Source organism: Ceratotherium simum, chromosome 2 (assembly GCF_057802395.1).
Source record: "Ceratotherium simum simum isolate JZ-2026a chromosome 2, ASM5780239v1, whole genome shotgun sequence".
NCBI classification, from domain to species: domain Eukaryota; kingdom Metazoa; phylum Chordata; class Mammalia; order Perissodactyla; family Rhinocerotidae; genus Ceratotherium; species Ceratotherium simum.
In genome coordinates this window covers 34458262-34481727 of record NC_141901.1, presented here as the reverse complement: position 1 = coordinate 34481727, position 23466 = coordinate 34458262, and the positions used below count along the sequence as shown (strand labels likewise).

At 71.9% G+C, this 23466-nt stretch overlaps 1 protein-coding gene and 16 non-coding genes across 17 annotated transcripts; 9 read left to right on the top strand and 8 right to left on the bottom strand.

The window, feature by feature from the left end:
- Positions 1–597: 597 nt before the first annotated feature.
- Positions 598–669, bottom strand: TRNAD-GUC (transfer RNA aspartic acid (anticodon GUC)). Its single transcript has one exon. It is a non-coding gene; the product is annotated as a tRNA-Asp (tRNA).
- A 577-nt stretch (positions 670–1246) lies between these two features.
- Positions 1247–1329, top strand: TRNAL-CAG (transfer RNA leucine (anticodon CAG)). The gene has a single exon. It is a non-coding gene; the product is annotated as a tRNA-Leu (tRNA).
- Positions 1330–3051: 1722 nt separating this feature from the next.
- Positions 3052–3122, top strand: TRNAG-GCC (transfer RNA glycine (anticodon GCC)). Its single transcript has one exon. It is a non-coding gene; the product is annotated as a tRNA-Gly (tRNA).
- A 3019-nt stretch (positions 3123–6141) lies between these two features.
- Positions 6142–6213, bottom strand: TRNAE-CUC (transfer RNA glutamic acid (anticodon CUC)). The gene has a single exon. It is a non-coding gene; the product is annotated as a tRNA-Glu (tRNA).
- A 302-nt stretch (positions 6214–6515) lies between these two features.
- TRNAG-UCC (transfer RNA glycine (anticodon UCC)) lies at positions 6516–6587 on the bottom strand. The gene has a single exon. It is a non-coding gene; the product is annotated as a tRNA-Gly (tRNA).
- Positions 6588–7270: 683 nt separating this feature from the next.
- Positions 7271–7342, bottom strand: TRNAD-GUC (transfer RNA aspartic acid (anticodon GUC)). Its single transcript has one exon. It is a non-coding gene; the product is annotated as a tRNA-Asp (tRNA).
- Positions 7343–7923: 581 nt separating this feature from the next.
- TRNAL-CAG (transfer RNA leucine (anticodon CAG)) lies at positions 7924–8005 on the top strand. Its single transcript has one exon. It is a non-coding gene; the product is annotated as a tRNA-Leu (tRNA).
- Positions 8006–9713: 1708 nt separating this feature from the next.
- Positions 9714–9784, top strand: TRNAG-GCC (transfer RNA glycine (anticodon GCC)). The gene has a single exon. It is a non-coding gene; the product is annotated as a tRNA-Gly (tRNA).
- Positions 9785–11918: 2134 nt separating this feature from the next.
- Positions 11919–14188, top strand: LOC147917840 (uncharacterized). The gene is made up of 3 exons (XM_087417307.1): positions 11919–12648; positions 13540–13808; positions 13933–14188. Exons 1-3 carry the CDS (start codon positions 11986–11988, stop codon positions 14186–14188), a joined length of 1188 nt encoding a protein of 395 aa, XP_087273433.1. The 5' UTR covers positions 11919–11985.
- Positions 12810–12881, bottom strand: TRNAE-CUC (transfer RNA glutamic acid (anticodon CUC)). Its single transcript has one exon. It is a non-coding gene; the product is annotated as a tRNA-Glu (tRNA).
- Positions 13191–13262, bottom strand: TRNAG-UCC (transfer RNA glycine (anticodon UCC)). The gene has a single exon. It is a non-coding gene; the product is annotated as a tRNA-Gly (tRNA).
- Positions 14189–14592: 404 nt separating the features above from the next.
- Positions 14593–14674, top strand: TRNAL-CAG (transfer RNA leucine (anticodon CAG)). The gene has a single exon. It is a non-coding gene; the product is annotated as a tRNA-Leu (tRNA).
- A 1705-nt stretch (positions 14675–16379) lies between these two features.
- On the top strand, positions 16380–16450 carry TRNAG-GCC (transfer RNA glycine (anticodon GCC)). Its single transcript has one exon. It is a non-coding gene; the product is annotated as a tRNA-Gly (tRNA).
- A 3005-nt stretch (positions 16451–19455) lies between these two features.
- TRNAE-CUC (transfer RNA glutamic acid (anticodon CUC)) lies at positions 19456–19527 on the bottom strand. Its single transcript has one exon. It is a non-coding gene; the product is annotated as a tRNA-Glu (tRNA).
- A 299-nt stretch (positions 19528–19826) lies between these two features.
- TRNAG-UCC (transfer RNA glycine (anticodon UCC)) lies at positions 19827–19898 on the bottom strand. The gene has a single exon. It is a non-coding gene; the product is annotated as a tRNA-Gly (tRNA).
- A 1327-nt stretch (positions 19899–21225) lies between these two features.
- On the top strand, positions 21226–21308 carry TRNAL-CAG (transfer RNA leucine (anticodon CAG)). Its single transcript has one exon. It is a non-coding gene; the product is annotated as a tRNA-Leu (tRNA).
- Positions 21309–23010: 1702 nt separating this feature from the next.
- TRNAG-GCC (transfer RNA glycine (anticodon GCC)) lies at positions 23011–23081 on the top strand. The gene has a single exon. It is a non-coding gene; the product is annotated as a tRNA-Gly (tRNA).
- Positions 23082–23466: the final 385 nt, after the last annotated feature.

Sequence of the window (23466 nt, the reverse complement as noted above, 5' to 3'; positions counted from 1 at the left end):
AGCCCTGCCCCGACGCCCCGCCCGCTCGCAGCTCGGCGCTGCCCCAGGCGCCGCCAACGGCCGCCCCGCGCCAGACGCAGCGGCCCTCGTCCGCCGGCCCGACCGCCTCTGGGGGGCGCCCTGGCCGCCGTTCGACCCGACCAAAGCCAAAGCCGACCCCGACCCCGTCACGTCCCCCCTCCTCCTCCCTCTCAGGTCCTGCGGCAGCGGGCTCGGCCAAGCCCTTCTCCACCCGCGGCTCCGCGAGGCCACTTCCCGCACCGAGGCGGGGACCCATCCGACCCCCGACCCGTCCCGGCAGCTGTGCAGCTGTGCGTCGCGTCGCAAGGAGCCCATTGCGCCAGCCACCTTGGCAGGGCCGCTCGTCGGGCGCCGTGGGGAGGAGCAGAGGAAGCCCTCGCTCGGCTGTGGCGAGCAAGCGCCCGGCGAGGAGGAGGACAAGGAGGAGGGAGAAGGGTCCGGGTGGGCGAGGGTGGGCAGCCGGGGCACGAGGCGGCGGCCTGCGCCTCGCTGGAGGGCGGGGGAGGGAGAAGAAGGGCCCTTGGGCGCGAGCGGGTGGACGGAGAGCGCTGCCGGCGACCAAAGAGGGCGTCTTGCCTCCCCATCGGGGAATCGAACCCCGGTCTCCCGCGTGACAGGCGGGGATACTCACCACTATACTAACGAGGACGGCGGCGGCCGCCCCGGCGCGCGACCGCTGTCCGGCTGCCCGCCGACGCCTACCCTGCCCTCGACCTTCTGCCCACCACGGCTGCCCGGCGCGTGCCCGGCCCGGCCCCACCCCACCCCTACACACTCGCGCCCTCCGACAAAGCAGATCGCGACCTCGATCCGGACCCGGACCCGGACCCGGACCCGGACCCGGACCCGGGGCTGCTCAAAGCTCCGAGTGCGCGCTGCCTGTTGCCTCCAGTGCGGGGATCGCGCCGGCAGGAAGAGGCCCGAGAGGGCGAGCAAGGCGGCGGGGAGAAGGTGGGCGCGCGCCGTGCCGCGTCCGCCGCGAGGAGGCGCGGGTGGGGGCTGGCGGCAGAGGACGGCCGCACCCGGGGACGCGGCCCGGCGGGGGCCGGGGGTGGGCGAGGGGGTGTGGGCGGCGGAGCCCGGCGAGTCTCCCCGCCGGTCGGCGCGCGGGTCCCGTCCCTTGCGCGCCCACACAGCGGCCCGCCAGGCGCCGCGTGCGGCCAGGGTGGCACCGCTCTGCGCGTCGGGTCCCAGCCAGGTGAGCGGACACGCGCCCAGGCCCGCCGTCAGGATGGCCGAGCGGTCTAAGGCGCTGCGTTCAGGTCGCAGTCTCCCCTGGAGGCGTGGGTTCGAATCCCACTCCTGACACGCCCACCTTTTGGCCCGCCCAACAAATGCCCGGGTCCCGGGCCTCCGCGACACCCCGTCGCAGCTCTTCACCGCCTTACCGTCCGTCGCTGGCTTGCGCTCTTGCCGCCTCTCCAAAGTCCAGCCCCTACACCCACGCCTCTCGCCCCACCAGCTGCTCAGGCACGGCCACCTTTCCTGCCGACCCGTGCGCCGGCCTGGCAGAAATAGCCCAGGAGGGTGCTCCGGCGCCTTGAACCCCCTGGCAACTGGCTTCCTGGACGCACGCGCTCCCCCACCCACTCACACACCCTTCCTACCTGACCCCCCGCACGCGGAAGCTTCAGGACTTTGCACCACATCTTTCCCTCCCCTGCTTCCCCTCCCCGTCCCCGCGCCCCCCACCTCCCTCCGACCCCATCCCTGCGGCCCCCCCCGCCCCCGCCCACGCCCCCGCTCCGTGCTTGTGGGTTTCCCCCTCCCCAACTGCCTCCCTCCCACTCCCGTCTCCGCTCCCACTGCCGCTCCCTCACCGCGCCCTGCGTGAAGAAAGCCCTCCACGGGTCACCCTCCGACTTCTGCCTGGTGAACAGCGACTCCCTCTTAGAGCCTGACACTCGCGCAACCAGCAGCACACCGTCCGACGTTCTGTCCTTGCCGCCAGCCCCGCCCGCCTGCCCGCCCATGCCATTCTCTCCACACCCTACTGAGGTCGCGGTCCCCATCTTGCTGGCCTGTGCTACCCACCGCGATTTTTCACCTCGGGGCCTCGCCCTGGCCACACCTGCCTGCCTCCAGGGACACGCGCAGCGCAGCCATCTGCTCGCCAGCCAACGACAGAGCCCTCCCTGCACAGGGCCTGCCTGGCACCTGAGCCCAAGCCGGGAAGGTTGCTCCAGTGAGGAGCCAGCGGAAGCCCTGGACCCCCCGTCACGCACCCGCCAACGTCCGGCCCCCAGCCGGGGCCACCCCCCTCGGCGGCCACACCGCGTCTCGAAGCGGGAAACCGCAGCCGGGGCCGAACCCCACCACACCGGCGCGCTCCCTCAGCGGGCTGCCCGCGAGCCGGCAGCCACTCCGCCACAGCGCTCCTCCGATCCGAGACCGCGCTCCTGCCTCGCCACCGACGCACCGGAGCCGGACCCTGGCCGGGAGGCCGTCGGCCAGAGCGCGGAAGCCAGGCTCGGGCACTTGGCCTGGCCTCTTGGCCTGAGGCCCGCTCGGCGGCGGGCGGCGGCGGAGGCCGCGCTCCCGGGCCTCCAGCTCCGACGGCTCCCCCCACGCCCCGCCGCCCGCGCCCTCGCACAGCCGGAGCACCGTGCCCGCCCGTGCCCGCCCTCGCGCCCAGCGCACCGGCAAGAAAGCCAGCCGCCCAAGGCACTTTGGGACCGGGCTGTGGGTCGTCGAAGGGAACGTCGGCCTTCAGCTGCACCCGCCCACAGATCGCCTACCCTGACTGGCATTCGGGCGCGGGCCCGGCTTGGTCCGGCTCCCGGCTGCCTCTGGCGACGCCGGCCATCTCGCCGCGGCCCTGGGCGGCAGAGAAGGCGCGGCACGGGCCGAGCCTGCCTCGGTGCCTCGGTGCCTCCTCGCCCGCCCCTTGCGTCCGCGCCTGCGCCCTAGCGCCCTCCACGTACCTGGAGCCTCTCTTGGAGCCCACCAGTCCGCCGCCTGCTCAGACGGAGCAGGTGGCCGCGGAGGGCGGCGACCAGCGTCGGGCGGCTGGTGGCGGCGGCCATCGGTGCATGGGTGGTTCAGTGGTAGAATTCTCGCCTGCCACGCGGGAGGCCCGGGTTCGATTCCCGGCCCATGCAGCACCGCGTTCCCCTTTTGGTCCCGCCGCCCCAACGCCGAAGCGAGGCTTCCTCTCCCGCGCTCAAGGCACCTGTCCCACACCGGCTCTGCGGCCCACCGCAGCACATTCCACGTGCTCTCGTCTCCCCCGCCCCCACCCCCAAGCCCCCTCTCTCGCCCTGGAGACAGAAAGTCCACGCGGGGAACCAAGCCCCCGTGCCCAGACACCTCGACCGCTCAGCCACTCTTGTGCCCACACGCCTTCCTTGTCCCTCTGCTCTTCGCTCCCGTGACCCCGCTCGGCTCACGCCTTTCGCTTCGAGGAAGGCTACCCTGCACCACACACTGGACCCCGCACGCCCCGCTCCGTCACGGGGGTTCGCCCCCGCTCTCTGCCTCGCTCTACCCCCACTCCGAGAATCAGACCGTGTCGGTTCCTACCACCAGTAGGAGGCAACTTGCCACTCCTACGAGTGATGCACCGCATTCTCCCGACGGTCACCGAGTCGTGATGGCGCGCGCTCCACTCATTCGAAGAGTTCCGCGATACCATCACGATGCACACACACAGCGAGCGTTCATTCACCTTCTCCCGCTTGGCCGCTCTATTTCCCAAACGCTGGCCCGCCCCTCCACCACTAAAACCACCTCCGCCGCCGCCACCACCAAGTCCGCCGAGTCACCTCCACCAGGGCCAGCACCGAGTCCACCGCCATCAGCGCCAGCACCACCACTATCGTCACCGCCGCCGCCAGGAACACCCCGTCGCAGGCAGCACCACCACCCCGAGAACCAGCGCGCACACTCCCGGGTCCAACAGCACCACAGCCTGCAAACCCCAAGCGGCACCGCCAGCCCCAGCACCACCTCCTCCACCCCTCACCACCCTCCTACTCCACCAGACACCCCCACTCCTCTCCTGCCCCACACTCCCTCCCGCTCCGCCCCACCCGCGGCCCCCACCTTCCAAATTCTGCTTGGCCGGGGACCGCGGGTTGCATTCGTCCCTTTGGCCTCTTTTCAACTCAAGCCCAGACACACACCTGAGACCCGACTCTTTGTCGTGGGGAGAGGTCACTTGTGTCTCTGGGGCAGTTGAATTCCCCACCCTTGCCTGCTGCCTACCCCTCCTCTCACCCTACTCCTTAGCCTGACCACCTCGCAGCACAGCACACCAGTCTCGCCGGCCTGGGTCCTCTCCCACCACGGGGCCTTCCACCTTCCTCGCGCCAGGGCCCACGGCCCCTGCCCGCCACCTGCTGTTCCTTCCAGCCTCCAGGCTCACCCCCTCCATCCCTCCGCCACCAACCCCGTGGACCCCGGGCCCCTCTACGCACACTTCCACCGGTCCTGTCCTCCTCCCTCGGGCCCCTCGGACAAACCCCTGCTCCGTCCCCACCCGCACCCTAAACCTCGCCCCCCCCACCCCCCCGCGGCACCCGTGCCGGGCAAGGTGCGCCACCGCCCGGAGCCTGCGCAGAGCCCCTGCCTGAGCGGCCAGCCGCACTCCCGGCCACATCCCGCAAGCCCCGCACCTCCCCGCCCCCGCTCCCCCCCCGCCCACCCGGGACGCCCTCCCACACCTCCCCCGTGAGCAGCACGACGCTCACGGCCGTCCCCTCTTTTCGGGGTCATTTGGCCCTGTGCCCTGACCCGCGTGGGAGGCCACCCACGGGAACAGACACCTTCATCCTGCTCTGTCACCCGCCCACCCACACTCACCCCCAGCACCCCGGCCAGGCCGGTGAGGGAACTTCCTGCGCTGGCGGTGAGCACCCCCATGCCGACAGGGGCTCCTCGGCACACGTGAGAACGGCTCTGTCTAAACCCGGGGAGTGTGCCGCCGCCGCCGCCGCCGCCGCAGGTCTCTGCCCTTCCTGGGCTCCGCTCTCCACTTTTGCCTCTGAAGGAGCCAGTCGGCGAAGAGGTGTTCAACTCGCTGACAGCGGCCCGGCTGTCGTGGCGGGAAGGAGACCGAGAGCTGCCATCTACTTCGGGGAGTGTCCACAGAAGGAGATGGATCCCAGGGTGGAGACAGGGATGGCGTCCATCCTGGGTGGCTGGATGGTCGGTAAGGCGGGAACGGGAACACATCGGACGGTCCAATCTAGGTGGCGGGTGGGGGGAGGGGTGTGTCGGGCAGGGAAGCGTTCCCGGTAACCTTCTGGCCACTTGGTGAGAGGACTGAGAGCGTCGGTGATGCCAGTCGAATACAATGTTGGCCAGAAGTCCACTCTGTCATCCCTCTGCCTCCAGCCCCCCCCCCCCCCTGCTTGGCCAGACTGGCCTCCTCCATCTCCCTGCTCTGTCTCCTCCGCCGCCGCCGGGTGGTCTAGCTACCCGGACAGACGGACGGGTCCAGGTTCATTCTGACTTCTCCGCCTCCCGGGCGCCAGGCTCCGGCTCTCGGCTCCCCTCGGCGCACGAGACCACGACGCACTTGGCGCCCAATCGGCGGCCCCGGGGAGACGCAGCCGGCACGGGACCTGGCCGGCGGCGGCGGGTAAGCTGCCCGCGCCTTCGCCGGCAGGAGGCGCCAAGTGAAGGACCACGCCACAGGCCCTGGCCGGTGGCCGGACCTGTCGACGTAGACCCCGGCCCCTCCCCCCCCACCCCAACCGGAGCCGCACCTCAGGAGGCAGGAAGGGGGGGCTTGGGGGCCGCGAGGTTTGTCCCGGCCGAAGGCGTGCCGCTGGAGAGTCGAAGCACGTGCGGTGGCCACGGCGGGCGAGAGTGGCTGCCCGGGCCACTGTGGTTTGGGGCTGAGGAAGAGCGGGAGCGAGGCGAGCGTCCGACGAGGAGGAGGAGGAGAGACGTCGGGTGGGCGAGGCGAGGCGAGGCGAGGCGAGCGAGGGCCAAAAGGTTGGCAGGGGCGCAGGTGAGGTGGCAGGGCTTGGGCTGGCCGTGGAGGGTGCCGGGTGGCCTTGTCGGGGGTCCGGGGCCGAGGCCGAGGGGTAAGGGGCGAAGCGAGCGAGCTCTGGCGTGGGCTAAAAGGGGGTTGTGGAGGTGCTGGGGAGGCGGAGAGAAAGAAGATAAGGCTTCCCTGACCGGGAATCGAACCCGGGCCGCGGCGGTGAGAGCGCCGAATCCTAACCACTAGACCACCAGGGAGCGTCAGGCCTCGCGCCTGGCCTGCGCCTCCTGGACCCGGGGCCTCCATCCCGCCCGCTCGGCGCTCCCTTGGAGCCAGCCCCCTGCCTTTGGCAGGCCAGCCGCGCGCGGCCCCTGGCAATGCACGCGCCCTAGCGTTCTTCCTGCCCGGCTGCACCCTCAAAACACTACTGCGCGCGCCTCCTTCTCACACACACGCACACGCACACGCGCACGGCCGCGGGCCCGGCTCCCGGCTCCCGGCTCCCGGCTCCCGGCTCCGGGCACGGAGGGCCCTGCGGTTCCGCAAAAGGTCGGCCCGCTGCGTTGGCCGGGAATCGAACCCGGGTCAACTGCTTGGAAGGCAGCTATGCTCACCACTATACCACCAACGCTGCACAGCCCGGGCTGCCCCGAGATGCCGGCCCGGGGCTCGCGCCGGCGCCGTCACGCCGCCGCCGCTGCCGCCGCCCGGCGCAGCCCTGCCCCGACGCCCCGCCCGCTCGCAGCTCGGCGCTGCCCCAGGCGCCGCCAACGGCCGCCCCGCGCCAGACGCAGCGGCCCTCGTCCGCCGGCCCGACCGCCTCTGGGGGGCGCCCTGGCCGCCGTTCGACCCGACCAAAGCCAAAGCCGACCCCGACCCCGTCACGTCCCCCCTCCTCCTCCCTCTCAGGTCCTGCGGCAGCGGGCTCGGCCAAGCCCTTCTCCACCCGCGGCTCCGCGAGGCCACTTCCCGCACCGAGGCGGGGGACCCATCCGGCCCCCGACCCGTCCCGGCAGCTGTGCAGCTGTGCGTCGCGTCGCAAGGAGCCCATTGCGCCAGCCACCTTGGCAGGGCCGCTCGTCGGGCGCCGTGGGGAGGAGCAGAGGAAGCCCTCGCTCGGCTGTGGCGAGCAAGCGCCCGGCGAGGAGGAGGACAAGGAGGAGGGGAGAAGGGTCCGGGTGGGCGAGGGTGGGCAGCCGGGGCACGAGTCGGCGGCCTGCGCCTCGCTGGAGGGCGGGGGAGGGAGAAGAAGGGCCCTTGGGCGCAAGCGGCTGGACGGAGAGCGCTGCCGGCGACCAAAAGAGGGCGTCTTGCCTCCCCGTCGGGGAATCGAACCCCGGTCTCCCGCGTGACAGGCGGGGATACTCACCACTATACTAACGAGGACGGCGGCGGCCGCCCCGGCGCGCGACCGCTGTCCGGCTGCCCGCCGACGCCTACCCTGCCCTCGACCTTCTGCCCACCACGGCTGCCCGGCGCGTGCCCGGCCCGACCCGACCCGACCCCTAAACAATCGCGTCATTCGACAAAGCAGATCGCGACCTCGATCCGGACCCGGACCCGGACCCGGACCCGGACCCGGACCCGGGGCTGCTCAAAGCTCCGAGTGCGCGCTGCCTGTTGCCTCCAGTGCGGGGATCGCGCCGGCAGGAAGAGGCCCGAGAGGGCGAGCAAGGCGGCGGGGAGAAGGTGGGCGCGCGCCGTGCCGCGTCCGCCGCGAGGGGAGGCGCGGGTGGGGGGGCTGGCGGCAGAGGACGGCCGCACCCCGGGGACGCGGCCCGGCGGGGGCCGGGGGTGGGCGAGGGGGTGTGGGCGGCGGAGCCCGGCGAGTCTCCCGCCGGTCCGCGCGCGGCCCCCGTCCCTTGCGCGCCCACCCAGCGGCCCGCCAGGCGCCGCGTGCGGCCAGGGTGGCACCGCTCTGCGCGTCGGGTCCCAGCCAGGTGAGCGGACACGCGCCCAGGCCCGCCGTCAGGATGGCCGAGCGGTCTAAGGCGCTGCGTTCAGGTCGCAGTCTCCCTGGAGGCGTGGGTTCGAATCCCACTCCTGACACGCCCACCTTTGGCCCGCCCAACAAATGCCCGGGTCCCGGGCCTCCGCGACACCCCGTCGCAGCTCTTTACCGCCTTACCGTCCGTCGCTGGCTTGCGCTCTTGCCGCCTCTCCAAAGTCCAGCCCCTACACCCACGCCTCTCGCCCCACCAGCTGCTCAGGCACGGCCACCTTTCCTGCCGACCCGTGCGCCGGCCTGGCAGAAATAGCCCAGGAGGGTGCTCCGGCGCCTTGAACCCCTGGCAACTGGCTTCCTGGACGCACGCGCTCCCCACCCACTCACACACCCTTCCTACCTGACCCCCGCACGCGGAAGCTTCAGGACTTTGCACCACATCTTTCCCTCCCCTGCTTCCCTCCCCGTCCCCGCGCCCCCACCTCCCTCCGACCCCATCCCTGCGGCCCCCTGCCCCCGCCCACGCCCCGCTCCGTGCTTGTGGCTTTCCTCCCCAACTGCCTCCCTCCCACTCCCGTCTCCGCTCCCACTGCCGCTCCCTCACCGCGCCCTGCGTGAAGAAAGCCCTCCACGGGTCACCCTCCGACTTCTGCCTGGTGAACAGCGACTCCCTCTTAGAGCCTGACACTCGCGCAACCAGCAGCACACCGTCCGACGTTCTGTCCTTGCCGCCAGCCCCGCCCGCCTGCCCGCCCATGCCATTCTCTCCACACCCTACTGAGGTCGCGGTCCCCATCTTGCTGGCCTGTGCTACCCACCGCGATTTTTCACCTCGGGGCCTCGCCCTGGCCACACCTGCCTGCCTCCAGGGACACGCGCAGCGCAGCCATCTGCTCGCCAGCCAACGACAGAGCCCTCCCTGCACAGGGCCTGCCTGGCACCTGAGCCCAAGCCGGGAAGGTTGCTCCAGTGAGGAGCCAGCGGAAGCCCTGGTCCCCGTCACGCACCCGCCAACGTCCGGCCCCCAGCCGGGGCCACCCCCCTCGGCGGCCACACCGCGTCTCGAAGCGGGAAACCGCAGCCGGGGCCGAACCCCACCACACCGGCGCGCTCCTCAGCGGGCTGCCCGCGAGCCGGCAGCCACTCCGCCACAGCGCTCCTCCGATCCGAGACCGCGCTCCTGCCTCGCCACCGACGCACCGGAGCCGGACCCTGGCCGGGAGGCCGTCGGCCAGAGCGCGGAAGCCAGGCTCGGGCACTTGGCCTGGCCTCTTGGCCTGAGGCCCGCTCGGCGGGGGGCGGCGGGGGGGGCCGCGCTCCCGGGCCTCCAGCTCCGACGGCTCCCCCCACGCCCCGCCGCCCGCGCCCTCGCACAGCCGGAGCACCGTGCCCGCCCGTGCCCGCCCTCGCGCCCAGCGCACCGGCAAGAAAGCCAGCCGCCCAAGGCACTTTGGGACCGGGCTGTGGGTCGTCGAAGGGAACGTCGGCCTTCAGCTGCACCCGCCCACAGATCGCCTACCCTGACTGGCATTCGGGCGCGGGCCCGGCTTGGTCCGGCTCCCGGCTGCCTCTGGCGACGCCGGCCATCTCGCCGCGGCCCTGGGCGGCAGAGAAGGCGCGGCACGGGCCGAGCCTGCCTCGGTGCCTCGGTGCCTCCTCGCCCGCCCCCTTGCGTCCGCGCCTGCGCCCTAGCGCCCTCCACGTACCTGGAGCCTCTCTTGGAGCCCACCAGTCCGCCGCCTGCTCAGACGGAGCAGGTGGCCGCGGAGGGCGGCGACCAGCGTCGGGCGGCTGGTGGCGGCGGCCATCGGTGCATGGGTGGTTCAGTGGTAGAATTCTCGCCTGCCACGCGGGAGGCCCGGGTTCGATTCCCGGCCCATGCAGCACCGCGTTCCCCTTTTGGTCCCGCCGCCCCACCGCCGCAGCGAGGCTTCCTCTCTCCCGCCCCCCAGGCCCCTGTCGCCCACCGGCTCTTCGGCCCCCGGCAGCACATTCCTCGTGCTCTCGTCTCCCCGCCCCACCCCCAAGCCCCCTCTCTCGCCCTGGAGACAGAAAGTCCACGCGGGGAACCAAGCCCCCGTGCCCAGACACCTCGACCGCTCAGCCACTCTTGTGCCCACACGCCTTCCTTGTCCCTCTGCTCTTCGCTCCCGTGACCCCGCTCGGCTCACGCCTTTCGCTTCGAGGAAGGCTACCCTGCACCACACACTGGACCCCGCACGCCCCGCTCCGTCACGGGGGTTCGCCCCCGCTCTCTGCCTCGCTCTACCCCCACTCCGAGAATCAGACCGTGTCGGTTCCTACCACCAGTAGGAGGCAACTTGCCACTCCTACGAGTGATGCACCGCATTCTCCCCGACGGTCACCGAGTCGTGATGGCGCGCGCTCCACTCATTCCGAAGAGTTCCGCGATATCATCACGATGCACACACACAGCGAGCGTTCATTCACCTTCTCCCGCTTGGCCGCTCTATTTCCCAAACGCTGGCCCGCCCCTCCACCACTAAAACCACCTCCGCCGCCGCCACCACCAAGTCCGCCGAGTCACCTCCACCAGGGCCAGCACCGAGTCCACCGCCATCAGCGCCAGCACCACCACTATCGTCACCGCCGCCGCCAGGAACACCCCCGTCGCAGGCAGCACCACCACCCCGAGAACCAGCGCGCACACTCCCGGGTCCAACAGCACCACAGCCTGCAAACCCCAAGCGGCACCGCCAGCCCCAGCACCACCTCCTCCACCCCTCACCACCCTCCTACTCCACCAGACACCCCTACTCCTCTCCTGCCCCACACTCCCCTCCCCGCTCCGCCCCCACCCGCGGCCCCCACCTTCCAAATTCTGCTTGGCCGGGGACCGCGGGTTGCATTCGTCCCTTTGGCCTCTTTTCAACTCAAGCCCAGACACACACCTGAGACCCGACTCTTTGTCGTGGGGAGAGGTCACTTGTGTCTCTGGGGCAGTTGAATTCCCCACCCTTGCCTGCTGCCTACCCCTCCTCTCACCCTACTCCTTAGCCTGACCACCTCGCAGCACAGCACACCAGTCTCGCCGGCCTGGGTCCTCTCCCACCACGGGGCCTTCCACCTTCCTCGCGCCAGGGCCCACGGCCCCTGCCCGCCACCTGCTGTTCCTTCCAGCCTCCAGGCTCACCCCCTCCATCCCTCCGCCACCAACCCCGTGGACCCCGGGCCCCTCTACGCACACTTCCACCGGTCCTGTCCTCCTCCCTCGGGCCCCTCGGACAAACCCCTGCTCCGTCCCCACCCGCACCCTAAACCTCGCCCCCCCCACCCCCCCGCGGCACCCGTGCCGGGCAAGGTGCGCCACCGCCCGGAGCCTGCGCAGAGCCCCTGCCTGAGCGGCCAGCCGCACTCCCGGCCACATCCCGCAAGCCCCGCACCTCCCCGCCCACGCTCCACTCCGACCCACCCGGGACGCCCTCCCACACCTCCCCCGTGAGCAGCACGACGCTCACGGCCGTCCCCTCTTTTCGGGGTCATTTGGCCCTGTGCCCTGACCCGCGTGGGAGGCCACCCACGGGAACAGACACCTTCATCCTGCTCTGTCACCCGCCCACCCACACTCACCCCCAGCACCCCGGCCAGGCCGGTGAGGGAACTTCCTGCGCTGGCGGTGAGCACCCCCATGCCGACAGGGGCTCCTCGGCACACGTGAGAACGGCTCTGTCTAAACCCGGGGAGTGTGCCGCCGCCGCCGCCGCCGCCGCAGGTCTCTGCCCTTCCTGGGCTCCGCTCTCCACTTTTGCCTCTGAAGGAGCCAGTCGGCGAAGAGGTGTTCAACTCGCTGACAGCGGCCCGGCTGTCGTGGCGGGAAGGAGACCGAGAGCTGCCATCTACTTCGGGGAGTGTCCACAGAAGGAGATGGATCCCAGGGTGGAGACAGGGATGGCGTCCATCCTGGGTGGCTGGATGGTCGGTAAGGCGGGAACGGGAACACATCGGACGGTCCAATCTAGGTGGCGGGTGGGGGGAGGGGTGTGTCGGGCAGGGAAGCGTTCCCGGTAACCTTCTGGCCACTTGGTGAGAGGACTGAGAGCGTCGGTGATGCCAGTCGAATACAATGTTGGCCAGAAGTCCACTCTGTCATCCCTCTGCCTCCAGCCCCCCGCCCCCCCTGCTTGGCCAGACTGGCCTCCTCCATCTCCCTGCTCTGTCTCCTCCGCCGCCGCCGGGTGGTCTAGCTACCCGGACAGACGGACGGGTCCAGGTTCATTCTGACTTCTCCGCCTCCCGGGCGCCAGGCTCCGGCTCTCGGCTCCCCTCGGCGCACGAGACCACGACGCACTTGGCGCCCAATCGGCGGCCCCGGGGAGACGCAGCCGGCACGGGACCTGGCCGGCGGCGGCGGGTAAGCTGCCCGCGCCTTCGCCGGCAGGAGGCGCCAAGTGAAGGACCACGCCACAGGCCCTGGCCGGTGGCCGGACCTGTCGACGTAGACCCCGGCCCCTCCCCCCCCACCCCAACCGGAGCCGCACCTCAGGAGGCAGGAAGGGGTGGCTTGGGGGCCGCGAGGTTTGTCCCGGCCGAAGGCGTGCCGCTGGAGAGTCGAAGCACGTGCGGTGGCCACGGCGGGCGAGAGTGGCTGCCCGGGCCACTGTGGTTTGGGGCTGAGGAAGAGCGGGAGCGAGGCGAGCGTCCGACGAGGAGGAGGAGGAGAGACGTCGGGTGGGCGAGGCGAGGCGAGGCGAGGCGAGCGAGGGCCAAAAGGTTGGCAGGGGCGCAGGTGAGGTGGCAGGGCTTGGGCTGGCCGTGGAGGGTGCCGGGTGGCCTTGTCGGGGGTCCGGGGCCGAGGCCGAGGGGTAAGGGGCGAAGCGAGCGAGCTCTGGCGTGGGCTAAAAGGGGGTTGTGGAGGTGCTGGGGAGGCGGAGAGAAAGAAGATAAGGCTTCCCTGACCGGGAATCGAACCCGGGCCGCGGCGGTGAGAGCGCCGAATCCTAACCACTAGACCACCAGGGAGCGTCAGGCCTCGCGCCTGGCCTGCGCCTCCTGGACCCGGGGCCTCCATCCCGCCCGCTCGGCGCTCCCTTGGAGCCAGCCCCCTGCCTTTGGCAGGCCAGCCGCGCGCGGCCCCTGGCAATGCACGCGCCCTAGCGTTCTTCCTGCCCGGCTGCACCCTCAAAACACTACTGCGCGCGCCTCCTTCTCACACACACGCACACGCACACGCGCACGGCCGCGGGCCCGGCTCCCGGCTCCCGGCTCCCGGCTCCCGGCTCCCGGCTCCGGGCACGGAGGGCCCTGCGGTTCCGCAAAAGGTCGGCCCGCTGCGTTGGCCGGGAATCGAACCCGGGTCAACTGCTTGGAAGGCAGCTATGCTCACCACTATACCACCAACGCTGCACAGCCCGGGCTGCCCCGAGATGCCGGCCTGGGCTCGCGCCGGCGCCGTCACGCCGCCGCCGCTGCCGCCGCCCGGCGCAGCCCTGCCCCGACGCCCCGCCCGCTCGCAGCTCGGCGCTGCCCCAGGCGCCGCCAACGGCCGCCCCGCGCCAGACGCAGCGGCCCTCGTCCGCCGGCCCGACCGCCTCTGGGGGGCGCCCTGGCCGCCGTTCGACCCGACCAAAGCCAAAGCCGACCCCGACCCCGTCACGTCCCCCCTCCTCCTCCCTCTCAGGTCCTGCGGCAGCGGGCTCGGCCAAGCCCTTCTCCACCCGCGGCTCCGCGAGGCCACTTCCCGCACCGAGGCGGGGGACCCATCCGACCCCCGACCCGTCCCGGCAGCTGTGCAGCTGTGCGTCGCGTCGCAAGGAGCCCATTGCGCCAGCCACCTTGGCAGGGCCGCTCGTCGGGCGCCGTGGGGAGGAGCAGAGGAAGCCCTCGCTCGGCTGTGGCGAGCAAGCGCCCGGCGAGGAGGAGGACAAGGAGGAGGGGAGAAGGGTCCGGGTGGGCGAGGGTGGGCAGCCGGGGCACGAGTCGGCGGCCTGCGCCTCGCTGGAGGGCGGGGGAGGGAGAAGAAGGGCCCTTGGGCGCAAGCGGCTGGACGGAGAGCGCTGCCGGCGACCAAAAGAGGGCGTCTTGCCTCCCCGTCGGGGAATCGAACCCCGGTCTCCCGCGTGACAGGCGGGGATACTCACCACTATACTAACGAGGACGGCGGCGGCCGCCCCGGCGCGCGACCGCTGTCCGGCTGCCCGCCGACGCCTACCCTGCCCTCGACCTTCTGCCCACCACGGCTGCCCGGCGCGTGCCCGGCCCGACCCGACCCGACCCCTAAACAATCGCGTCATTCGACAAAGCAGATCGCGACCTCGATCCGGACCTGACCCGGACCCGACCCGGACCCGGACCCGGGGCTGCTCAAAGCTCCGAGTGCGCGCTGCCTGTTGCCTCCAGTGCGGGATCGCGCCGGCAGGAAGGGGCCCGAGAGGGGGACCAAGGCGGGGGGGAGAAGGTGGGCGCGCGCCGTGCCGCGTCCGCCGCGAGGGGAGGCGCGGGTGGGGGGGCTGGCGGCAGAGGACGGCCGCACCCTGGGGACGCGGCCCGGCGGGGGCCGGGGTGGGCGAGGGGTGTGGGCGGCGGAGCCCGGCGAGTCTCCCGCCGGTCGGCGCGCGGGTCCCGTCCCTTGCGCGCCCACACAGCGGCCCGCCAGGCGCCGCGTGCGGCCAGGGTGGCACCGCTCTGCGCGTCGGGTCCCAGCCAGGTGAGCGGACACGCGCCCAGGCCCGCCGTCAGGATGGCCGAGCGGTCTAAGGCGCTGCGTTCAGGTCGCAGTCTCCCTGGAGGCGTGGGTTCGAATCCCACTCCTGACACGCCCACCTTTGGCCCGCCCAACAAATGCCCGGGTCCTGGGCCTCCGCGACACCCCGTCGCAGCTCTTCACCGCCTTACCGTCCGTCGCTGGCTTGCGCTCTTGCCGCCTCTCCAAAGTCCAGCCCCTACACCCACGCCTCTCGCCCCACCAGCTGCTCAGGCACGGCCACCTTTCCTGCCGACCCGTGCGCCGGCCTGGCAGAAATAGCCCAGGAGGGTGCTCCGGCGCCTTGAACCCCTGGCAACTGGCTTCCTGGACGCACGCGCTCCCCACCCACTCACACACCCTTCCTACCTGACCCCCGCACGCGGAAGCTTCAGGACTTTGCACCACATCTTTCCCTCCCCTGCTTCCTCCCCGTCCCCGCGCCCCCACCTCCCTCCGACCCCATCCCTGCGGCCCCCTGCCCCCGCCCACGCCCCTGCTCCGTGCTTGTGGCTTTCCTCCCCAACTGCCTCCCTCCCACTCCCGTCTCCGCTCCCACTGCCGCTCCCTCACCGCGCCCTGCGTGAAGAAAGCCCTCCACGGGTCACCCTCCGACTTCTGCCTGGTGAACAGCGACTCTCTTAGAGCCTGACACTCGCGCAACCAGCAGCACACCGTCCGACGTTCTGTCCTTGCCGCCAGCCCCGCCCGCCTGCCCGCCCATGCCATTCTCTCCACACCCTACTGAGGTCGCGGTCCCCATCTTGCTGGCCTGTGCTACCCACCGCGATTTTTCACCTCGGGGCCTCGCCCTGGCCACACCTGCCTGCCTCCAGGGACACGCGCAGCGCAGCCATCTGCTCGCCAGCCAACGACAGAGCCCTCCCTGCACAGGGCCTGCCTGGCACCTGAGCCCAAGCCGGGAAGGTTGCTCCAGTGAGGAGCCAGCGGAAGCCCTGGACCCCCCGTCACGCACCCGCCAACGTCCGGCCCCCAGCCGGGGCCACCCCCCTCGGCGGCCACACCGCGTCTCGAAGCGGGAAACCGCAGCCGGGGCCGAACCCCACCACACCGGCGCGCTCCCTCAGCGGGCTGCCCGCGAGCCGGCAGCCCCTCCGCCACAGCGCTCCTCCGATCCGAGACCGCGCTCCTGCCTCGCCACCGACGCACCGGAGCCGGACCCTGGCCGGGAGGCCGTCGGCCAGAGCGCGGAAGCCAGGCTCGGGCACTTGGCCTGGCCTCTTGGCCTGAGGCCCGCTCGGCGGCGGGCGGCGGCGGAGGCCGCGCTCCCGGGCCTCCAGCTCCGACGGCTCCCCACGCCCCGCCGCCCGCGCCCTCGCACAGCCGGAGCACCGTGCCCGCCCGTGCCCGCCCTCGCGCCCAGCGCACCGGCAAGAAAGCCAGCCGCCCAAGGCACTTTGGGACCGGGCTGTGGGTCGTCGAAGGGAACGTCGGCCTTCAGCTGCACCCGCCCACAGATCGCCTACCCTGACTGGCATTCGGGCGCGGGCCCGGCTTGGTCCGGCTCCCGGCTGCCTCTGGCGACGCCGGCCATCTCGCCGCGGCCCTGGGCGGCAGAGAAGGCGCGGCACGGGCCGAGCCTGCCTCGGTGCCTCGGTGCCTCCTCGCCCGCCCTTGCGTCCGCGCCTGCGCCCTAGCGCCCTCCACGTACCTGGAGCCTCTCTTGGAGCCCACCAGTCCGCCGCCTGCTCAGACGGAGCAGGTGGCCGCGGAGGGCGGCGACCAGCGTCGGGCGGCTGGTGGCGGCGGCCATCGGTGCATGGGTGGTTCAGTGGTAGAATTCTCGCCTGCCACGCGGGAGGCCCGGGTTCGATTCCCGGCCCATGCAGCACCGCGTTCCCCTTTTGGTCCCGCCGCCCCAACGCCGAAGCGAGGCTTCCTCTCCCGCGCTCAAGGCACCTGTCCCACACCGGCTCTGCGGCCCACCGCAGCACATTCCACGTGCTCTCGTCTCCCCCGCCCCCACCCCCAAGCCCCCTCTCTCGCCCTGGAGACAGAAAGTCCACGCGGGGAACCAAGCCCCCGTGCCCAGACACCTCGACCGCTCAGCCACTCTTGTGCCCACACGCCTTCCTTGTCCCTCTGCTCTTCGCTCCCGTGACCCCGCTCGGCTCACGCCTTTCGCTTCGAGGAAGGCTACCCTGCACCACACACTGGACCCCGCACGCCCCGCCCGTCACGGGGTTCGCCCCGCTCTCTGCCTCGCTCTACCCCCACTCCGAGAATCAGACCGTGTCGGTTCCTACCACCAGTAGGAGGCAACTTGCCACTCCTACGAGTGATGCACCGCATTCTCCCGACGGTCACCGAAGTCGTGATGGCGCGCGCTCCACTCATTCCGAAGAGTTCCGCGATATCATCACGATGCACACACACAGCGAGCGTTCATTCACCTTCTCCCGCTTGGCCGCTCTATTTCCCAAACGCTGGCCCGCCCTCCACCACTAAAACCACCTCCGCCGCCGCCACCACCAAGTCCGCCGAGTCACCTCCACCAGGGCCAGCACCGAGTCCACCGCCATCAGCGCCAGCACCACCACTATCGTCACCGCCGCCGCCAGGAACACCCCCGTCGCAGGCAGCACCACCACCCCGAGAACCAGCGCGCACACTCCCGGGTCCAACAGCACCACAGCCTGCAAACCCCAAGCGGCACCGCCAGCCCCAGCACCACCTCCTCCCCCCCCCACCACCCTCCTACTCCACCACACACCCCTACTCCTCTCCTGCCCCACACTCCCTCCCTGCTCCGCCCCCACCCGCGGCCCCCACCTTCCAAATTCTGCTTGGCCGGGGACCGCGGGTTGCATTCGTCCCTTTGGCCTCTTTTCAACTCAAGCCCAGACACACACCTGAGACCCGACTCTTTGTCGTGGGGAGAGGTCACTTGTGTCTCTGGGGCAGTTGAATTCCCCACCCTTGCCTGCTGCCTACCCCTCCTCTCACCCTACTCCTTAGCCTGACCACCTCGCAGCACAGCACACCAGTCTCGCCGGCCTGGGTCCTCTCCCACCACGGGGCCTTCCACCTTCCTCGCGCCAGGGCCCACGGCCCCTGCCCGCCACCTGCTGTTCCTTCCAGCCTCCAGGCTCACCCCCTCCATCCCTCCGCCACCAACCCCGTGGACCCCGGGCCCCTCTACGCACACTTCCACCGGTCCTGTCCTCCTCCCTCGGGCCCCTCGGACAAACCCCTGCTCCGGCCCCACCCGCTCCCTCAACCTCACCCCCGCCCCCCCGCGGCACCCGTGCCGGGCAAGGTGCGCCACCGCCCGGAGCCTGCGCAGAGCCCCTGCCTGAGCGGCCAGCCGCACTCCCGGCCACATCCCGCAAGCCCCGCACCTCCCCGCCCACGCTCCACTCCGACCCACCCGGGACGCCCTCCCACACCTCCCCCGTGAGCAGCACGACGCTCACGGCCGTCCCCTCTTTTCGGGGTCATTTGGCCCTGTGCCCTGACCCGCGTGGGAGCCCCCCCCGCGCAACAGACACCTTCATCCTCCTCTGTCACCCGCCCACCCACACTCACCCCCAGCACCCCGGCCAGGCCGGTGAGGGAACTTCCTGCGCTGGCGGTGAGCACCCCATGCCGACAGGGGCCTCGGCACACGTGAGAACGGCTCTGTCTAAACCCGGGGAGTGTGCCGCCGCCGCCGCCGCCGCCGCAGGTCTCTGCCCTTCCTGGGCTCCGCTCTCCACTTTTGCCTCTGAAGGAGCCAGTCGGCGAAGAGGTGTTCAACTCGCTGACAGCGGCCCGGCTGTCGTGGCGGGAAGGAGACCGAGAGCTGCCATCTACTTCGGGGAGTGTCCACAGAAGGAGATGGATCCCAGGGTGGAGACAGGGATGGCGTCCATCCTGGGTGGCTGGATGGTCGGTAAGGCGGGAACGGGAACACATCGGACGGTCCAATCTAGGTGGCGGGTGGGGGGAGGGGTGTGTCGGGCAGGGAAGCGTTCCCGGTAACCTTCTGGCCACTTGGTGAGAGGACTGAGAGCGTCGGTGATGCCAGTCGAATACAATGTTGGCCAGAAGTCCACTCTGTCATCCCTCTGCCTCCAGCCCCCACCCCCTGCTTGGCCAGACTGGCCTCCTCCATCTCCCTGCTCTGTCCCCTCCCCCCCCGCCGGGTGGCCTAGCTACCCGGACAGACGGACGGGTCCAGGTTCATTCTGACTTCTCCGCCTCCCGGGCGCCAGGCTCCGGCTCGGCTCCTCGGCGCACGAGCCCACGACGCCCCTGGCGCCCAATCGGCGGCCGCGGGGAGCCGCAGCCGGCACGGGACCTGGCCGGCGGCGGCGGGTAAGCTGCCCGCGCCTTCGCCGGCAGGAGGCGCCAAGTGAAGGACCACGCCACAGGCCCTGGCCGGTGGCCGGTCCTGTCGACGTAGACCCCGGCCCCTCCCCTCCACCCCAACCGGAGCCGCACCTCAGGAGGCAGGAAGGGGTGGCTTGGGGGCCGCGAGGTTTGTCCCGGCCGAAGGCGTGCCGCTGGAGAGTCGAAGCACGTGCGGTGGCCACGGCGGGCGAGAGTGGCTGCCCGGGCCACTGTGGTTTGGGGCTGAGGAAGAGCGGGAGCGAGGCGAGCGTCCGACGAGGAGGAGGAGGAGAGACGTCGGGTGGGCGAGGCGAGGCGAGGCGAGGCGAGCGAGGGCCAAAAGGTTGGCAGGGGCGCAGGTGAGGTGGCAGGGCTTGGGCTGGCCGTGGAGGGTGCCGGGTGGCCTTGTCGGGGGTCCGGGGCCGAGGCCGAGGGGTAAGGGGCGAAGCGAGCGAGCTCTGGCGTGGGCTAAAAGGGGGTTGTGGAGGTGCTGGGGAGGCGGAGAGAAAGAAGATAAGGCTTCCTGACCGGGAATCGAACCCGGGCCGCGGCGGTGAGAGCGCCGAATCCAAACCACTAGACCACCAGGGAGCGCCAGGCCTCGCGCCCCGCCTGCGCCTCCTGGACCCGGGGCCTCCATCCCGCCCGCTCGGCGCTCCCTTGAGCCAGCCCCTGCCTTTGGCAGGCCAGCCGCGCGCGGCCCTGGCAATGCACGCGCCCTAGCGTTCTTCCTGCCCGGCTGCACCCTCAAAACACTACTGCGCGCGCCTCCTTCTCACACACACGCACACGCACACGCGCACGGCCGCGGGCCCGGCTCCCGGCTCCCGGCTCCCGGCTCCCGGCTCCGGGCACGGAGGGCCCTGCGGTTCCGCAAAAGGTCGGCCCGCTGCGTTGGCCGGGAATCGAACCCGGGTCAACTGCTTGGAAGGCAGCTATGCTCACCACTATACCACCAACGCTGCACAGCCCGGGCTGCCCTGAGATGCCGGCCTGGGGCTCGCGCCGGCGCCGTCACGCCGCCGCCGCTGCCGCCGCCCGGCGCAGCCCTGCCCCGACGCCCCGCCCGCTCGCAGCTCGGCGCTGCCCCAGGCGCCGCCAACGGCCGCCCCGCGCCAGACGCAGCGGCCCTCGTCCGCCGGCCCGACCGCCTCTGGGGGGCGCCCTGGCCGCCGGTCGACCCGACCAAAGCCAAAGCCGACCCCGACCCCGTCACGTCCCCCCTCCTCCTCCCTCTCAGGTCCTGCGGCAGCGGGCTCGGCCAAGCCCTTCTCCACCCGCGGCTCCGCGAGGCCACTTCCCGCACCGAGGCGGGGGACCCATCCGACCCCGCCCCGTCCCGGCAGCTGTGCAGCTGTGCGTCGCGTCGCAAGGAGCCCATTGCGCCAGCCACCTTGGCAGGGCCGCTCGTCGGGCGCCGTGGGGAGGAGCAGAGGAAGCCCTCGCTCGGCTGTGGCGAGCAAGCGCCCGGCGAGGAGGAGGACAAGGAGGAGGGAGAAGGGTCCGGGTGGGCGAGGGTGGGCAGCCGGGGCACGAGTCGGCGGGCTGCGCCTCGCTGGTGGGCGGGGGAGGGAGGAGAAGGGCCCTTGGGGGCAGGGGGGGGGACGGAGGGGGCGGCCGGCGACGAGAAGAGGGCGGCTTGGCTCCCGTCGGGGAATCGAACCCCGGTCTCCCGCGTGACAGGCGGGGATCCTCACCACTATACTAACGAGGACGGCGGCGGCCGCCCCGGCGCGCGACCGCTGTCCGGCTGCCCGCCGACGCCTACCCTGCCCTCGACCTTCTGCCCACCACGGCTGCCCGGCGCGTGCCCGGCCCGACCCGACCCGACCCCTAAACAATCGCGTCATTCGACAAAGCAGATCGCGACCTCGATCCGGACCTGACCCGACCCGACCCGACCCGGACCCGGGGCTGCTCAAAGCTCCGAGTGCGCGCTGCCTGTTGCCTCCAGTGCGGGATCGCGCCGGCAGGAAGAGGCCCGAGAGGGCGAGCAAGGCGGCGGGGAGAGGGTGGGCGCGCGCCGTGCCGCGTCCGCCGCGAGGGGAGGCGCGGGTGGGGGGGCTGGCGGCAGAGGGGGGCCGCACCCCGGGGACGCGACCCGGCGGGGGCCGGGGTGGGCGAGGGGTGTGGGCGGCGGAGCCCGGCGAGTCTCCCCGCCGGTCGGCGCGCGGGTCCCGTCCCTTGCGCGCCCACACAGCGGCCCGCCAGGCGCCGCGTGCGGCCAGGGTGGCACCGCTCTGCGCGTCGGGTCCCAGCCAGGTGAGCGGACACGCGCCCAGGCCCGCCGTCAGGATGGCCGAGCGGTCTAAGGCGCTGCGTTCAGGTCGCAGTCTCCCCTGGAGGCGTGGGTTCGAATCCCACTCCTGACACGCCCACCTTTGGCCCGCCCAACAAATGCCCGGCTCCCGGCCCTCCGCGACCCCCCCTCGCAGCTCTTCCCCGCCTTACCGTCCGTCGCTGGCTTGCGCTCTTGCCGCCTCTCCAAAGTCCAGCCCCTACACCCACGCCTCTCGCCCCACCAGCTGCTCAGGCACGGCCACCTTTCCTGCCGACCCGTGCGCCGGCCTGGCAGAAATAGCCCAGGAGGGTGCTCCGGCGCCTTGAACCCCTGGCAACTGGCTTCCTGGACGCACGCGCTCCCCACCCACTCACACACCCTTCCTACCTGACCCCGCACGCGGAAGCTTCAGGACTTTGCACCACATCTTTCCCTCCCCTGCTTCCCTCCCCGTCCCCGCGCCCCCACCTCCCTCCGACCCCATCCCTGCGGCCCCCTGCCCCCGCCCACGCCCCCTGCTCCGTGCTTGTGGCTTTCCTCCCCAACTGCCTCCCTCCCACTCCCGTCTCCGCTCCCACTGCCGCTCCCTCACCGCGCCCTGCGTGAAAAAAGCCCTCCACGGGTCACCCTCCGACTTCTGCCTGGTGAACAGCGACTCTCTTAGAGCCTGACACTCGCGCAACCAGCAGCACACCGTCCGACGTTCTGTCCTTGCCGCCAGCCCCGCCCGCCTGCCCGCCCATGCCATTCTCTCCACACCCTACTGAGGTCGCGGTCCCCATCTTGCTGGCCTGTGCTACCCACCGCGATTTTTCACCTCGGGGCCTCGCCCTGGCCACACCTGCCTGCCTCCAGGGACACGCGCAGCGCAGCCATCTGCTCGCCAGCCAACGACAGAGCCCTCCCTGCACAGGGCCTGCCTGGCACCTGAGCCCAAGCCGGGAAGGTTGCTCCAGTGAGGAGCCAGCGGAAGCCCTGACCCCGTCACGCACCCGCCAACGTCCGGCCCCAGCCGGGGCCACCCTCGGCGGCCACACCGCGTCTCGGAAGCGGGAAACCGCAGCCGGGGCCGAACCCCACCACACCGGCGCGCTCCTCAGCGGGCTGCCCGCGAGCCGGCAGCCACTCCGCCACAGCGCTCCTCCGATCCGAGACCGCGCTCCTGCCTCGCCACCGACGCACCGGAGCCGGACTCCTGGCCGGGAGGCCGTCGGCCAGAGCGCGGAAGCCAGGCTCGGGCACTTGGCCTGGCCTTCTGGCCTGAGGCCCGCTCGGCGGCGGGCGGCGGCGGAGGCCGCGCTCCCGGGCCTCCAGCCCGACGCCTCCCCCCACGCCCCGCCGCCCGCGCCCTCGCACAGCCGGAGCACCGTGCCCGCCCGTGCCCGCCCTCGCGCCCAGCGCACCGGCAAGAAAGCCAGCCGCCCAAGGCACTTTGGGACCGGGCTGTGGGTCGTCGAAGGGAACGTCGGCCTTCAGCTGCACCCGCCCACAGATCGCCTACCCTGACTGGCATTCGGGCGCGGGCCCGGCTTGGTCCGGCTCCCGGCTGCCTCTGGCGACGCCGGCCATCTCGCCGCGGCCCTGGGCGGCAGAGAAGGCGCGGCACGGGCCGAGCCTGCCTCGGTGCCTCGGTGCCTCCTCGCCCGCCCCCTTGCGTCCGCGCCTGCGCCCTAGCGCCCTCCACGTACCTGGAGCCTCTCTTGAGCCCACCAGTCCCCCGCCTGCTCAGACGGAGCAGGTGGCCGCGGAGGGCGGCGACCAGCGTCGGGCGGCTGGTGGCGGCGGCCATCGGTGCATGGGTGGTTCAGTGGTAGAATTCTCGCCTGCCACGCGGGAGGCCCGGGTTCGATTCCCGGCCCATGCAGCACCGCGTTCTCTTTGGTCCCGCTGCCCCAACGCCGAAGCGAGGCTTCCTCTCTCCCGCGCTCAAGGCACCTGTCCCACACCGGCTCTGCGGCCCACCGCAGCACATTCCACGTGCTCTCGTCTCCCCGCCCCCACCCCCAAGCCCCCTCTCTCGCCCTGAGACAGAAAGTCCACGCGGGGAACCAAGCCCCGTGCCCAGACACCTCGACCGCTCAGCCACTCTTGTGCCCACACGCCTTCCTTGTCCCTCTGCTCTTCGCTCCTGTGACCCCGCTCGGCTCACGCCTTTCGCTTCGAGGAAGGCTACCCTGCACCACACACTGGACCCCGCACGCCCCGCTCCGTCACGGGGGTTCGCCCCCGCTCTCTGCCTCGCTCTACCC